Genomic DNA, 17,525 nt, shown 5'->3' with positions numbered 1-17,525 from the left:
ACAACTGAATGGATTCTTTGTAATCATGCAGGTTTAAAGTGCTATTGCATCACAGGGGATGCTGCTCAATTTATGTTGCCTTGCTTGTGCCGGCTGCAAGGTTGTCAGGTATCAATGGGAACCATTTTAGCCAATACAGTGAAAGATTGGAATTCTAGAGACGGCAATCTCAGGCACTGATTTATATGAAGCTGTGTGACTGCAGAATCCAGAACAGTAGACATCAGATCTCGAAGAGCAAAGAAATGAAGAGTCAACTGGACTCGTTCAAGTTTGATTGAAGGAGTTTCACCTGTCATCTAAGAAGCTTCTTCAGTTCTGAAAGACTGGTGGAGGGTCCAAGATGCTTAAACTCCTGTTGGAGCAGAACACAAAGAAGGTGAAACGTGTTCAATCAGACCTGAAGGAGCCCAGTTGATTCTTTGTTTTACACACACATGTCGGAATAGACGTTAGATGTTCAACATATTGAAACAAAATAAGAATTTAAAAGTACAATTTTGTCCCAGAATGAATGAAAACTGTTCATTAAATGATAAAGAACTTTGGCTGTGGTCAAGTTGAGGCCTTTCACACCGCTTTCCTCCAGCCAACAGACAGTCACGCAGCACAGACAGGTCAAAGCTCAGCACAAATCCCCGTGGGGGCTCTCTTGCCCTTCAACCTATCGGAGCTCGTCCCCGATGTTCATTCCCTAGAGGTGTCAAACGAAGACAATCCAAGTGGTGCCGTACGTATGCAAAGGCGAGGACGGGAAGTGTGGGGAAAGGAGGGACAAAGAACTCGAGAAGGTGAAAGAGAACAGGAAGTTCTTTGAGGGAAAGTTGCAAAGGTGAGTCAAGGAGAAGAAAAAAAGAGAGTGAAGAGGGAGGAAAGTGAAGAGAGTATAGTTGAAATCAGGATAAGTGGGGTTAACGGACAAAAGAAAGGGGCGGAGAGGAGCTTGAGGAAAAAATACAATGAATATGAAGCTGCATTATCAGCATGTCTCAGGCCAATTACTCTGCTGTTACCTCTCCTCTCTACCCCCTCTACTGTCTCTCTCTGTCCTCCTCTCTCACCTGCTTCTTCTTCTTCTTTCCCCCCCCTCTTCCTTCCCGCAGTGGCCATGTGCTGTCAGCAGCAACAGATCCTTAAATGATACCAGTCTGCACCGGCAGGTTTTATCTTCTTGTTCCACGATAGAGAAGTATCTGGGAAAAGATAAGATTACAGCAAACACATTGCGGCGAATCATCCCTTTGATGTAGTGCTCCACTGCCACCTAGTGGTGGGCATCCCAGCAGGCGCTCCATCAAAGGCTGCTGCTCATTAATTACAGGCAAGTTTCTTTACAGCAGTTCAATCACAAAGCACACATGAAGATGTTTCACTGATGAGAGCAATGAAAGACTTTAGCATCGATGCACCACACATGCAGGTTGTCATACATTGCTGTTGTTGTGAGGCTTTTATGTCAATATGCTGTTCCGAATGGCTTGGTCCTCCTACCCCAATACCGATAGCAACAAAAAGCAAAAAAAAAGAGCACCTCACATTGTGCACGATCGACTCAAACGGGTTTGCAGTGTGCCTATACTCCAGACAATCTATAATGCTTCAAAATGCATGCCCTTCAGATTAGCATTAAAGCATTAAAACTACATAGCACACTGAATTTGCTTTATTGCTGGCATTACTAATTAATATTATCGGCGCAAATGTTACAAGATTAACCAGAAAAATAAGTGAAAAGCAATGACATGAGGCCCTTTAAAAAGGAAACTGTTATTTTAACTTATTTTCATTAAGCTATTCATAGCAATTTCTTGTCTGGTGTGTCGTTTAGCTCTTCAATTAGCGCTAAACACCCTCTGAGGAGAGTCGGAAACAGGTTATTGACAGAAGGATGCGTGAAGAACTCTTCAGCTGCGATAATGATGCAGGGAGCTTGGCCGGAGGATCCCGCAACAAGAAAAATAAACAACCACAACAATATATATATGTATACAGTATATACAAAGTGCACTGTAACAGCAAACCTATGACATTGACTCAGGAGTCTTTTAGCTGATGAAAGCACACTTTATTTGTGAAGAAATATGTGTATTTGTCCAAAATTTCATTGAGGTGTCTGTGACTGTGTGTGTGTGTGTGTGTGTGTGTGTGTGTGTGCCTTGAGTTGGTTTGGTATGGTGTTGCGGTTTGGCTTAGTAAGGGTGCATAAAGCTGGGAACAGATAAAAAAGAAATCACAGGACCACTGCAGAAATAATGGGACATCTGGTCCAGACATCTGGAGCCAGAGGACTTTCAGGAGGTTCTCCACATTGCCTCACCTTGTGGGTAAATTAGCAAAGTGAGAAAATATGGCAGGGGTAAACGATGCTGACAATCACACGGAGGGAGGACGGCTGAGATAGGTCTACTGGGGAATTCATCATGGGAAGGATGGGGCGGTGGTAAGGATCTCATTAGTCTCTGGCAAGAATTGATGAATTGTCTATATTGACCTAATCGATAAAACTGTTTCTGAATGAACAGTTGCAGTTTTGAAAAATGTACAAGATTTCCATTTGTGACTCGTGGATTGAGACTGGCATTCCCTTGTGATTTTATTTCTCAAGCAGTTTGTACAAACAGATGATTGTCAGTTGTCAACACATCGCCACGTCAACGCAAATCGTTTCCACATTCGATCGGCAGAATGCAATACTCACTCAGCCGTCACTAGCCTGGCTGCGCTGAGGACTTTTTAAAGATGGGGAAAAAAATACGGCAGCTATTCCTGAAATGTCAACATCGATGTGGATCGTCTCGTGAAGTTTATTCGCAAAACGGGTCACGTGGTTAGGTTTCATTTTATGGATTTAACACACAGTTGTTGGTGAGGCTGTGGAGTTTAGTCAGGTCGGAGAGGGAAAGCGAATGAGAGATGCTGTCACGTTTGATATTGATGACACGCCTGTGTGCATGTCTCTTGTCTCCCCTCGGCTTAATGTAAGGTCACAGTGGAAAGGTGGAACAACAAATGCCACCGTATCGCTCTGACGGCTTGACCCCTGGGAGAGAATATACCCTTTTAATGAAATGCCGTTCCTCCCTTCCTTCCCATCCCCTTTTCCTCCATTTCTTTTGCTTCCACTATGTTCAATGAGTATATTCTTAACATTTGCTTTACTCTACATCATTGCTGTTAAAAATCAACAATTTTACTGACTTTTTGCTACCTTCGTTCCCTCTTCTCACACTCGCACCCATTCAAAGATAGCTTTCCATATCTGGCAGTTTCCTGGGCTTTTAATCTAATGTCACAAATAGGTTATAAAGACGCCATCAAAGAGGATCCGCATTCTGCCTTTGTTCCATCCCACTCGTAATTCTCCAGAGGGCAGGAGGACATGCATCACCTGGAGAGCCTGCTGGCGCAGAATTGTGTTGTTTCGTACAGGCTGTGCCCAAGCTGATTCAAATGCAGGACACCCATGCGCGCTGAGAATGAATCAGAACCATACTGTGCAAATGAGGCAGCCCGTGTGTAACGGCATAAACGTTGGTCTGTAAGTACAGACCATTAAGTCAGCTAAAATACAAAGAAATAGGTATCTGGGGGGGGGGGGGGGGGTGCTCAGTATGCTAACCACAGAGGAGAGCAGAGAAAAGATGCAGAGGGAGAAGGAACATACTGTATTTATTCCTCTCAGCGCTGCCTCCGACCCCTCCTTAGGAGCGTAGATAGGCTCTGCCCATAATGTCTAGTCAGATATGACCTTGAACAAGCGCATTGTCTCCCAGGATCTTCACTCACGCTGTCACGTCAGACCACTTCTGTGCTCTAAATAAAACCAACACTGCAGCAACAGCATCCTGATGATGTATTGCTGCACATTAGTTGCATTAGCAAACAGCCAGGACAGGTTGGTCATCTCCAGGTATTGAAGTCGAACGGCTTCCGTGTTCTTTCCAGCCAATTATTTTCTGATCAGTCTGTGTTGTTATAGTTCTGAGGTTTTATTACCTTTTATGTTTTTGATGGAATTTGTCTGTTTGTCTCTCTCTTTGTTAGCAGGATTAATGGGGAAAAACTGTCTGATGGATCTGGATGAAAAGAAAATCCAGTGATCTGGATACCCATCTGGATACAAAAGAATATCCGGATTTTCCTCTTTACTTGCAATGGAGGCTCTAAAAAAAATCATATCTTGTAAAATATGCATTAAATTCACTTAATTAAAAACCACAGTCATAAAGGGGGGGTCCAATATACACCACCATGCAAAATGTTTTCTGGATCTGATCCAGCATGAGGTCAGGAAAATGTGTTAAATTATAACATTAAAACCCATTTACGGATTCAAAAATCAGTTAAAATGAACTCCGGTTCACTTTTACTTTTCATGTTAGCATGGACACATCCTTTGGACACATATGTGGGGAATACCGGTCGCGGGTTTTTTTTTGGTGGGGGGGGGGGTTCTTCCTGCATCTTTAGGAATTATCTCATCCCAACCAGCAGATAGTGGGGGAGACGAGTCACACACTCACTCTCATCTGTGCCCTTTTGGTATTTTGGTGATTCATTCACAGTGAGTCACAGTGAGACTGCACCTTTGCGCAAGCAGACTATCAGGCTCTGAAAACTCTCGTTGCACACGTGTTTCATGACAGCTGTACAGAGGTCTCCTATGTGATGATTTATTTTGCAGCAAAACGTCCTTCAGCCTCAAAAATGTTGCACGGCCTAGCGCTGTCAAAGGGATCTGTTTCTGGGTCCTCACTTCTTCAGTCGCAGTCACACAACAGAACTGTCGACATGACAGAATGCGAGAGTCAGATATTCAACTACATGATGTGTGATTGAAAGCTAGAGGTGCCAAGGGAATCTTTCACCAGGGAAATGTGAATGCATTAAATTACTAATCCATGTGGATGAACAGTTTAAGGTAAAAGTACTTGAATGTTGCTCACCCACCTTTTATAATATGCAAATAAAATATTTTTGCAGACCCCCCCCCCCCCCCACCCAAGGTTTCCGTACAGAAAACGTGGGCTCTAATATGCTTTCATGTGTTCTCTCTTAGTGTCTCTCATTTTGTACTTTCTTGGATAATTTGTGCAAGAACAAAAGCAGCCGTTAAACCACCATCCTCTCATGTGTGAGTCAAGATCAAGAGCATCTTCGCACCAAAGCTTGATGAGACTTCTGGTGGTGGATGAAACAGACTTCATTTAGGTTTACATAAAGGTAGACCTTCTACGGTAATATCACTTAATTAGATAAGCATGGAGCCGTCAACCTTGTTAATATGTTCAATGGAAATATGAATGAAAGAGTAAGCACTATAACATCCACCAGGATTCCTCCCTGATGGTTCGGATGAGACGACAAAATGACTGGTTTATTTTGTTCTTGGTTTATTTTCCGAACTAAATGTTTGTAAGTAAAAGTTTGTAAAAATGTATTTTCATTTGGTCAAAAATATAGAGAAATGTACCAGTAGATTCTACTGAGTCTATAAAAACACTGAATATTCTTGAATGGAGATTGGAGATTTCCCGGTGGAATGTTAATGTGCTTGGTTTTCTTTTATGAACAGACCATTTCAGTTGCCGTCTGCATGAAGCCAATAAATTACACAAAAAAATGGGACATTCAAATGTGTCTTTTTACTCCATTGTGAATTAAGTGTTCATCCATTATTTCTACAAAGTGTTCCCAAAATTAGCATTCAGACATTTTAGTGTCATTATTTTCCCTTTTTTTAAGGGGGGGGTTAGGGTTTGACACCCCCCACTCCCTCCTCATGTGCAAACACACAGAATGGGTGCTAGCATTACATCTCCCTGCTCAACCACTGCCAGACTGAAGGTGAAATCTGGAGGAGGCTTCTTCCCTTAATTAATCTGTAGGGAATAAACTTTCCCGAAAGTTTAAAAGTTCAGGCCATGTGCAAGTTACTAGACTATATTTCACAACTGGATGTTCTCACTCGGAAATTGACAGCATATAGTCGCATTTTCCGCTTACTTTTTCGTGATTCTGGTCCAGACGCAATATTTTTTTGCTGACACAGCTGGGAAATCCTTCATTGTTCAGCCTCGTGAAAAGGAGGATCTCCTGTATCATCAGGGTTCTATGCCCAAACCATGATGAATTCATCAGCACACCGTAAATGTACATTGATTCTTATGTTAACCAATGTGTGCGCACTGAAACGTAAAGTGTTCAAAGAAGTGCAGCAGCGCCAGAACTGATCATTACAGTCAGTTTCTACTGTGATTGGCTATGAAAGTGGTTCTATGCCTGGTGTTTATTTTTATGTAATTTATTCTGAAGGTCTATTTTTTTTAATATATAAATAAGCTCTATTTTGCATTGTGCACTGCTTTGTTAGTCGGTGTCTTTGTCTTTCTACACATATTCAGCATAAAGGATCCAGTATATGTATATTATTTTTTAATTGTTTGTTATATGGTTTCCTTTACAAACAGAGAATGCCCGTTACACAATGTGGCTCCAGGTTTAACAACAGATCGTGAGGCATCAAGTTGAAAATTCATCTTGGATTAAATCATTTGTCTGGTGTACAAAATGATAAATTAACTGGCCACTTTATAAGATGTGGTTTTCTAACACTGGGTAGGGTCCTTTCCCCCCAGAACAATCGTAATTCTTCATGACGCGGAGACTCAAAGCTGTGAGACACATTCTGGAGTCTCAGGTACATGTTGATACTGTGTGTTCGACATAAGCAAGGTGCTGTGGATCCACGTTTGAAGAAGAAACGTTATAACTCACAATACAGGAAACTATGTAACAGGAACCCCCTCCCCCACTGTCCAGTTATGATGATCTTCAGTGGTGGAAAGTGAAGGAACCACACCGCACTGGGCGACTGGGTCCAATGGAGTCTCAGAATGCTTCAACATACCACAGGATGTGAACTTTTCTGTTAAAAAGCCAAGCTTGGATTTTGACTTTGTGACTTTACTTCTGAGTGCCACATTAAAACTAGAGAGATTTGATGACACTGCGTATTCAGTTTGCCAAGCCATGTTCTACTATTCTCTGCTCCGCTGCTCTCATGCTGTCTCCCCTCCTCTCTACTGCACTGGGACTCCCCGGTTCCCCTCTCCTCTCTGTAAAAGACAATGAGAAATGGATATGGCAGACAATAGGGGATAATAGTTCATGAAAACCATTCAGGCTGTAAATCTATTCAACCATTCACCTGCACGGGAATGGGATAGCAACAAATAAACGCATACTTATTACGAGAGTGCTTTAATAGCATTTTAATATTCCTGGATCACGGCACTGAATTAAACCTTCCACTTTGTCTGTCTGTCTGGACAATGCCAGGCTGTTGACCTTCTTCTTATCTGCTGTTCTTCCAGCACAGACCGGCGCAAACTGTAAGTCTGCCACCTGCTGGTGTAACTGCTAAAGTCAGCTTCTGTTTGTAATCATTTCTCCAGAGCTGCTGTCGCAGGGTAAAACTATGGAAGCAGACAGGATGGTCTGACACACTGACAGGGAGCAATTCACAAATGTGCACAACGGACATCACGTACACTACTAGATCGGTCTACATTTTCTACTAAAACAATAAATGACTCAATTATTATTATTTTATCTGTAAAATTGAATTGTACTTACAGAGGAAGTTCTGAATTTTTGCAAGTGAATCCTCTTTTTGTGAAAAAAACCTCACATATCATATGATTAAATGTCCATTATTTGTTGGATGTTGTCTTCTGTGAATCACAAATAATATCAAAATGCTCACGTTTGATTTTCCACACCTGATTGTTGACGGATATTGGGATGAAACTGTGTTGGTAGAAGGGATGGTTGTGTTTCTTTGCCCTGAATAAAGCCTAGACCTTTAAATCATGTCTGTGTACTTTTCTGCATTGAGTTACTGTCCTTTGACATGTTAATGGGTATATTTGCGCCAAAGTGCTTTTAGTCATGTAGTTCCCGTTCTCAAAGTGGTGTGACTGCAGGAAATGTCACTCATTTCAAAATTCATAAAACGTATCGAAGGTTTGTTGTTATGTTCTTTACCTGGTAAAACCTTATGCAAACCTCACAATTACCGGTCCAATGAATTCAGTCAACCCCTGACAAATTCATCCATACATTGACTTTCAAATTAAATCCTCCTTTCCCTCTTGTACAAGTCACAATAGACAGACAGCAACAGCCAGTGACAATGTTTTATTTAGATGATTATTTTAGGAACATAGATTTTACCCATCTGTCTATTTTTTTCTCCGTTCATCATTTCCCCAGTAGCCCTGCTGCTTTTTCAAGGGAGGAATTAATATAATTACAACTGCACAAATGAATAGGTAGTTTGACTCGGTCTAATCTGGAGTGAGTGCGTGTGTGTGTGTTTTATAAGTTCGTTCCTTGTGTGCACACTGTTTTCTTCATCCTCTGGGACATTTTGAGGCCATGTACATACACGCTGCTATAAAATACGGTGCAGGTAAATATATGGGAAAACAACTGACTGTTAAAATACAATGTGTTGGGTTTTTCATCTCAAACTGCTACTGCCTCTACTCGGCAGGTGTTCTCTGATCTCATCGGTGTAGCAAATCCCAACAAGGATAAAACAAAAAACAATATTGAATGTGGAGTGTTGTTTCCAAAGCAAATATTGATTTTCTCTTACATTAATGCAGCAAAATTCGACTTAAATGTAAGGTTATTTCAGTGCGAGGATTTCCTATATGGTTATTATCCTTTTCACAGCACCCTGGAGTTTCACTCATTGAAACTCCATTTTATTCTTTAATTGATGCACTCTTAATTTGCCGGTTTGAAATAGCCACACTGTTAGCAGGCAGAAACAAAATCCTGCTGTGGGTCAATCGATGGAAACTTCATTACGAGGAAGGCGAGCTGGTAATCTCCTTGGCTGCAGCTGTGAGGGGCATGCATTCAACAACAGCACCTGCTCTCAATGACGCATCCAGCCAGCACCTACACGGGCTTCAAAGGCACACTGACACCGCATCAAAGTCCAACACTCTCACACTATCTTACCACGTCTGTTCTCCGTCTATCTGTCAAACTCCACCCTCACAAAGTTCCCGTGTCATTTTTTTGCTCCGTTGCCATTTCTGCCTCATCCTTCCAGATGAGCTTTCTGTGCCAGGATGCATCTTCAGCAGGTGACAAGAGCAGAGAGGGATAAAATTAATGAGACAAAAACAGTGGCGAAGGGGAGCAGCAGGTGAAGTGTGAGAAAGAGAACAAAAGGGAGAGGAGATGAGGGTGTTTTTCTTCTTCTTCTTCTTCTTCTGCCAGTTAATAGAAATAAACTTTGGAGTTCAGGAATCATGTAGTATAATGTTATGTTAGGACAGCTCCATTTTACACTGAAATTGGTTCCATGATGGCAAGCCACAGGGATAGTTTGAGCATTTTCCTTTGTGCCCTTCCCTCTTTGAGAAAATTAGATCTCCACAGGAAAAATTACAAATCGTGTACTTATCAGAAATGAGTACTCATACATGTATTCAGTCCTGGACAGAACTCTTACATTTGAACTAATCCAGTCCTGCTTTAGTACAAAAGTAAAATGGAAACAAAACTGTAGATTTAGTACCAAACTGCATCTAATAGTAATATTTTTTTTATTTTTTAACAAAAGATTCATGAGACACTGGTAATATGACATACAGATACTGGAATTTACTCAATACCTGTCTGTGTGACTGAAATGATGCTTGCTTTTTTTTTTACTCCTGTCTTTTAAACCAGTAGATGGCAGTGACAGCGCAAGAACACTTAAATCTGATTTAATAGATTAAAGCAACGATTTCAGGCCTACAGAGATGAAAAGGGGGAAAAAACTTTGTTCCGGTGATTTGCATTTAATCCCATTTTGCAAAAGGCAGAATGTGTTTTACCCTTCTTAGTGATGGCTGCTCTGTCCCTGTGAGACTGAGGGATACAGCTGCAGTGAAGCTGATGCACAATAGAGTGCACTGGGCCAGAAAATATTATTCCAAGGCCAACATAAAAACAGAGGATTGGTTATTTATTGTTTTTGAACATCTCATATTCATATGCTCATGAGCTGATGTTGGTGCTAAATGTCACTGTTCAAACTTTGACCTAAATAGATACCTGGTTTATATGTAAATTATGGTCATTATGCATCCAGGTATGGCAGAGTGATGCAGACCCATGAATACCATTCCCACGGCCCACACTCAACAATGATTGACAGGGTATATGAGATTTATGCCCTGGAAAACAGATGAAACAGTGTGGCGTAGGGGGCTCCATTAAACTGGAACCAATTTAAATTTGGGATTTTTGATTTGGGATAAATACAGAAGGGTTGATTAATTAGGTGTTAGAAAACAAGTACTTCTGACAGTAGTGTATTGATTTGCCAAGAGGCAATTCTTCAGTCATTTAATTGTAACAAAGCTGTAATGTATTTTTTCAGAGCTGTACAATTATTTTCAGAGCTGGGATTCCAGCTGGCTCAGTCACAAGGTAAATTTACTGGCTTCTGATTTTTTTTTAAATACAGACTTGGGAGTGGATTTTTTTTTTGAGCATTTGGTTTGTGTCATGCACATTATATCACATATGAGTGTTTTTACATTTAGTTATGAAGTGCAGCTCCCTACTATACTGAAGCGTTTAAGCATTAATGTTAAATATTTGACAGACCTATTAAATTACTATTAATTAAAATATGAATATATAATATCAAAATATATCATATTTTTGTTGTTTTTACACATCTTCAAATTCAAACAAAGTATTATTTTCTTGTATTTAGCTAGTCCTGGAAACATTTTAATAATAACATTTTATGTTAATAATAATTAACATTTTAATTATTTTTAAATAATTGTTGAATTGGTAAACCAACCAACCAAGATCCTGCTCAGGCCGTTGTTGCTCAGATTGTTTTCAGTGACTGATTTCAAACTTACATTTTACAGCGACTGCATTTTGCGCAGTCACATCCATCTTACTTGACAGCCATGGAGCTGACTCTTAGCTATCAAGATAGCTTACCAAGAGTTTGATTAAAAGAAAAGACCAAGGTTAAGAGGACATCTGGAAATCTGTGCAGAGATTACCCAGCCTCATCTCCACACAGACTCACCAAATGATGCAATTAAGACCAAAATAATACAGTCTCGTGGCCTTACTCAACCTTTGAAGTACTTTTATGTCTGTATGTCTACTGCAATTTAAACTTTGAGGACTCATTCAAGAACATTAGGCATTCATAATTTAACAAAAAAAGTGTGAAGTTGTAGAAATAGCCTTTTTTTTAACATTACAAGAGAAGAAATATTCAAGATTAAGAAATGAGTATGAAGTATTTTATGATATGAGCATATTTGCTGTCTCACTATATGATTAATTCATGTTCAATGCAATAACATGCCTTCATTTTCCTGACCGCTTCTTCAAAAATCTGGGTCGTGAGTCGCGCTTGAGCCTATCCCAGCATTCTACAGGCGAGAGGCAGGGTACACCCTGGACAAGCCGCCAGTTCATCGCAGGGTCACACATAGACAGACAACCATTCACACACACTCACACAGACAGACAATTTAAGCATAACTAATTCATCTAATTTGCATGCTTTTGGAGGTGGGAGGATGCCGGAGAACCCGGAGAGAACCCACGCAGACACGAGGAGAACATGTCATGTGCAGTAGCTGCACTTGACTGACCTTAGACTCGCTGCCTTCCCGCGCTCTAAAGCCTCCCAGCACGCGGCACCTACCGGCTGTGTTTACACGAAATAGCTCCGAGCTCAGAGCACAAACCAATAAAATGGATGGATCTTTATTAATACATTGTTGAATTCTCTAACTTAATGATAATGTATGATGTAGAATGTGCCTCAAACTCTGACCTCGATCGATGTTACTGAGAAACAAAAGCAATGCATGAGGTTAGGCCTCAGTGCATGCCGTCCATCCGACAGGCGCTTGTGACGAGCACACACCCGCAGCAATATGAGATGTGTGTGACTGTCTCAATCTGCCCTTTACCACAGAACTTCAATCACTCCGAGCAGTATGCTTCCAATCCCAGCAAACAGCTGGTCCAGCATTTAGAGCACATGAGGATTAGAGGGTTGATTTAGTTAAAGGCTCAATCCAGAATCAGACCATAGCACCACTTATGATGCCAAGATCACACTCTGTTTGTTTATTCATCATCTCTGCACTGACTGGGTGTCATACAGCACACATGTAGGACATATGAAGGGGGGGGAAGAAATCCATCCATCCATCCATCCATCCAGCTATCAATCACTTTGTCTCATCATTTTACCCTTGGTTTAATTCATTGCAGTTTTTTTGGTGTTTTTTAACCAATGGGGGATTAAAGTAATCTCTCAGCCTTGGATATTTGACGTCTTGCTCGGTCTCCGTGTCATTATAAACTGAGATGGTAATCATACGCTTTCACTCTACCGCAACAACACAAGGAATGCAACCGGTTTTCATGATGTGGGTGTGTGAGGAAGGTTCAGGTGTTTGCTCATGTGCTTTGATAGCACGCATGAAAAAAGGAATCTGACGAGGATTTCCCAGTGGCCATCAGCTCTCATTGGTTGATCGTGTGGTCCTGATTTGCATAGGGTGGGAGTGCCCTCAGCCCGCACTGAGATGAATGGCTTGTTCAAGCCAGATAGCAATAAGGCATAGCCCTCAGCAGAGGTCTGCGCTGCTCAGCACTCAAAATGACTCGGTTACCCAAGTTAGCACTCGTCCTGCTCTGAGTGGAAAGCGCTGGACCAGGATATAAACATGTTCAACTGCAGATACACTCGCCTTAGCAAAAGAAGAGGAATATTGGTAAGTTTGATTAATCATTCACTTTAAACACAAAATGTACTTACAGGGTCTTTTAATGATACTTTTTAATAATACATTTTAAAACCATTTGATATCATTTAACGAAGACAATGCACTCAAGCTCTACACATTCTGGTTTCGTTCTCAAATCCAGTCCAGTTTGAATGACTGGATTGCCTGAAAGTGAATCGAAACTGTAATAATAATGGGAGTTAAGTGGAATGATTAGTTAGAATTACAATTGCTACATGGAAAACAACAAACAACAGGAATGCATTATGACTACCTCATTTTGCAAAATTTTATTCTGCTATGCAACTTTATTGTCTTTGATTATCTTGTATTTCAGGGAGTGTACGTCCTCTTGCTTTTCACCAGCCCTCTCTCCTGTTTTGCAAATTTCAGCCAAGCAAAAGAGCTCATCTATAAGATAAAGGAGGGATTGCCGACGGGGACCTTCATAGGGGCTATTGGATTGGACTTAAATTTGGATTTTACTGTTGAACCCCCTTTTTTATTCAGTCTCCCACAAAAGAAGGTCAGTGCGCAGTATGTGAACCTAAATAACACCACCGGGGAGCTTTACACATCTGCTGCAGAGATCGACAGAGAAGCCCTCTGTTCTGAAAACTCAGAGAGACGGGGATGCCTCCTCTCATTAGATGTGCTGCTTTTGCCTCAGCAGTACTTTCAGCTCATCAAAGTAAAGATTTTCATTGAGGATGTGAATGACAACAGGCCAAAATTCCCCGTGGATGTGATCTCTATGGCTGTCCCAGAAAACACACCAGTTTATGCGCGTTATGCGGTGGAGCAGTCTGCTGTAGACCCGGACCTGGGTCTTCACGGAGTGCAAACGTATTGGCTTGTAAATGACTTTGGCATGTTTATTATGGATGTGGAGGAGAATGATGGGGGCGAGCTGACACCTTTCCTCATTGTGACAGAGGCCTTGGACAGAGAGACCCAGGATGAATACATTACAGACATTATTGCAGAGGATGGAGGGACTCCTCCATTACTTGGCGCGGCTACTTTAAAAATTATCATCACAGATGTGAACGATAACTGCCCCCAATTCACAGAGTCACAGATTAATATCACTCTTCATGGGAATACCACCGAAGGGGCACATTTGGCACGTCTGCATGCTTTTGACCCTGACCTTGGTGCTAATGCTCAGATCAGTTACGCTTACAGTGAACGTGTGCCGAGGGCCACCAGGACTTTGTTCCATTTGGACAGAATCACAGGGTCGATCCAGCTAGCAGGGAAAATAGACAGCGCTGCAGCCACATATTACAAACTCACTGTACTTGCCAATGGACCTGGTTGTATCCCTGCTGTCGCTACCCTCTCGATCAATATCATCAAAATTGTTACAGGACCCCCCGCAGTCATGCCACGGTACATTGCTCCAGAAAAAGACGGGGTGGTGACCATAAAGGAGTCTGAGCCAGCTTTTTCTCCGATAGCTTTTTTCACAGTTAAAAACTTTGATATGAAACAAAGGGTGAACTGCTACTTGGAAGGGACTGGTCCCTTCCGACTTGGCCCCTATCGGATGTTCATGAACGAATACCTGCTGGAGACCACAGAGCCCTTGGACTACGAGAAGACACAGCAGTATGAGTTAATTGTGGTGGCTAAGAATACTGATGAGCTTGTTATCAAGACATTTCTGAAGGTGCAGGTATTGGATGAGAATGACAATGCACCAGTGTTCGAACAGTCTTTGGTTAAACTATCTGTGGAAGAGAACAATCCGCCAAATGCATTCCTGACCCAGCTCCAAGCCACAGACCAGGACAGCAAAAACCAAGGGGAGGTCACCTACCTCCTTGGGGGTGATGCCCCCGGCATCTTTGCTGTGGACCGTGTGACAGGAGTCCTGACTGTCGTCACATCGCTAGACCGCGAGGAGAAAGAGACGTATCGGTTCATTGTGAGAGCAGTGGATCAGGGGACCCCCAGGAGAGAGTCACTTGCAACTGTGGTGGTGACTGTGCTGGACCGCAATGATAACAGCCCACGCTTTATCAATAAGGACTTCACGTTCTTTGTGCCAGAGAACTTCCCAGGGTATGGTGAAATCGGGGTTCTCTCTGTGACTGATGCCGATGCAGGGGAAAATGGTTGGGTGGCCCTTTCTGTCCTCAATGGCAGCGACATCTTCATGATAGACACAGGCCGAGGGACACTGAGGGCCAAGACCCCATTGGACCGTGAGCAGCAAGGGACATACCAACTGTGGGTCGAGGCCATTGATGGTGGGGAGCCTGCGCTCTCTTGCATTACTATGGTGACTGTGCTGTTGATGGACGTAAATGACAACCCCCCTGTCGTCCTCTTCCCCCTGTCCAATCAGTCTTATATGCTAGTACTACCCAATACGCTACCAGGAACATTAATTACAGAGGTCTATGCTGTGGATAAAGATACAGGGATGAATGCTGTGATTGCCTATAGCATCATAAAAAGGAAAGGCAGCGAGCCCGGCTCATTTGCCATTGACGCAGAATCCGGAAATATCACATTAAAGAGGGAGCTCAGCAACCGAGGCCTCTACAGGCTCCTGGTGAAGGTCAGTGATCACGGTCAGCCTGAACCGCTTTACTCTACAGTCATGGTGAACTTCTTTGTGAATGAGACGGTGAGCAATGAGAGCTACATACAGAGTCTGCTGACCAGAGAGCCTGACATTGAGGTGGAAGAAAGGCCCTGGTATGTTGGCCAGTTAAGAGAGGGGCCTGAAAAGCAAGAGTTGTCCAACTGTCAGCCTGTCCTCATCATTCTTTCAGTGACATGTGTGGGCCTGTTCTTTTTGGTTGTTACACTGACATCTTACATATGCTGTAAAAAAGTCAGGAGGCACAGAAAAAAAAGATCAGAAGTAGAAATACCTTTAAAAATGAAGAATGACTCGATGCAGGTTGTGAACAGAAAGCTCAGGCAGATCTGAATGATCTGATTCTCAATTGTCCGTTCATCCACAATCACCACTGTTTACATGAATGTTTACAAAACTCACTGTGAGACGAGTAGTTCCGACATGAAACTGCTGCTTTTGCTTTTATTATATAATAAAACTATTAGGAAGTTATTACTGCAATACAATGTGAAATAATTACCTAAACTGCCATGGTGTCATTAAAGGGGTACGCTGTACCTTTGTCTATTGTACATTTCATATTTAAAATTAAATACTCTGAGCCAAGTCTTGAGCTGTGGAGTGTCCGAAAACCAAAGTATGAAATAAATTAATATTGTCATTAAAACAGATTGATTGCAACATCATAGCAGCAACTCATTAAAGATAACTCATCCTATGTAAATATTGTGCAATATTTATTTTTATTAACTTATAGGAAAATGTTTATGTTGCATTTAAAAATTGGCAAAAGGCCATGGCATAACATTTTACATCTCTTTACACTGTCCTACATTGAACATCTTGGAAATGTAATTGTAAACCTGTTTAATAAACCAATTTGGTCATTTTCATAACGTAGCCATAAAGTAATAAATACATGTAATAGGCTCAACAAAATGCACTAAATCCTATTGTATATTGAGAACTCACATGTTGTCTATAGCTTTAGTAATATGCTAAAATCATTGATCAAATTATTCTGCATATTGATGACAAACATTTTCTCAAATTGAAAGAAGAGATGAAAATCTAATTCTTAACTCAATTCCCACATATTAGTTATTCAGACTTAAATTGTGCCTCGTTGTCAGCTGACAAGTAATCGATGAGATGATTGATAGATATAGATAGATGGATAACTTTTCAGTGACAGATCATACATGTAAAACCCATAATTGTCATCTCATTATAGCAAAGACTCACATATTTTGATTATACATAATATTGAATTTGTGTCCAATGTCTTTGAACTGCTTTGAGTTCCATATGTCATTTTTATAAAATCATGCAATTATCAACGTGTCTGTTTGCTAAGTGTTTGTAAATATAACTATATAACTATTAAATACATTTTATTTTTATAATACACTGGTTTCTTTCTATATGTTTTGAGTGTGTATGTATGCCATAATCTTTGACATTTATTACACACAGATTGATTGACAGGTTGTTTAATTCACTGTCCTTTGTAACAGCGCAATCATTTACACATTACTTATTTATAATGAAATAATGCAAAAGTACAGAAACAATAATTAGTACATTGTAAGTCAAATTGTGTGCATCCTTTTCACACAAGATTAAATCTGGCGGTCTAATTAACTACTGCGTTCTACATCGGAGCAAGTTGAAATAGTTAAAGATCAGTTGCCTGAGAAGCTGCATCCAACGTTGTTGTCATAACCTGCATAGGACGACGCTGATGAGGTAAAATCTAGAGTTAGGAAAAACAGAAAATAACAAACAGCGACACATAGCTAGAGCTACCCCGATCTAAAGAAGTGAGAAAGACTGCAATTTCATCTGGGCAATGTTTTTGAGGGCATTGCCAACTTACTCTGCTGCTATTGCAGGCACAACATTGTGAAATAGCAGCCAAGAAATTCTGAAAGTGGTTTGGCTGCATTCTCTTTCAACAAACGTCTGTACAGTTGTTAGACTTTCGCCTCTGTGTCAAAGAGGATTTGGGCCTCTTTGTATTCCTGTTAACAATGCACACTCCCATGTGAGGAACTTTTTGTTCT

General features: G+C 41.2%; 1 protein-coding gene across 1 annotated transcript; it reads left to right on the top strand.

The window, feature by feature from the left end:
* Window positions 1-343: 343 nt before the first annotated feature.
* LOC137895498 (protocadherin 20) lies at window positions 344-15,810 on the top strand. The gene is made up of 4 exons (XM_068740976.1): window positions 344-379; window positions 699-832; window positions 12,632-12,692; window positions 13,198-15,810. The coding sequence occupies exons 1-4, from the start codon at window positions 344-346 to the stop codon at window positions 15,808-15,810; spliced, it is 2,844 nt and encodes a 947-aa protein (XP_068597077.1).
* Window positions 15,811-17,525: the final 1,715 nt, after the last annotated feature.

Source organism: Brachionichthys hirsutus, chromosome 1 (assembly GCF_040956055.1).
Source record: "Brachionichthys hirsutus isolate HB-005 chromosome 1, CSIRO-AGI_Bhir_v1, whole genome shotgun sequence".
Taxonomy (NCBI): domain Eukaryota; kingdom Metazoa; phylum Chordata; class Actinopteri; order Lophiiformes; family Brachionichthyidae; genus Brachionichthys; species Brachionichthys hirsutus.
This window is presented reverse-complemented; position numbering and strand designations above follow the sequence as displayed.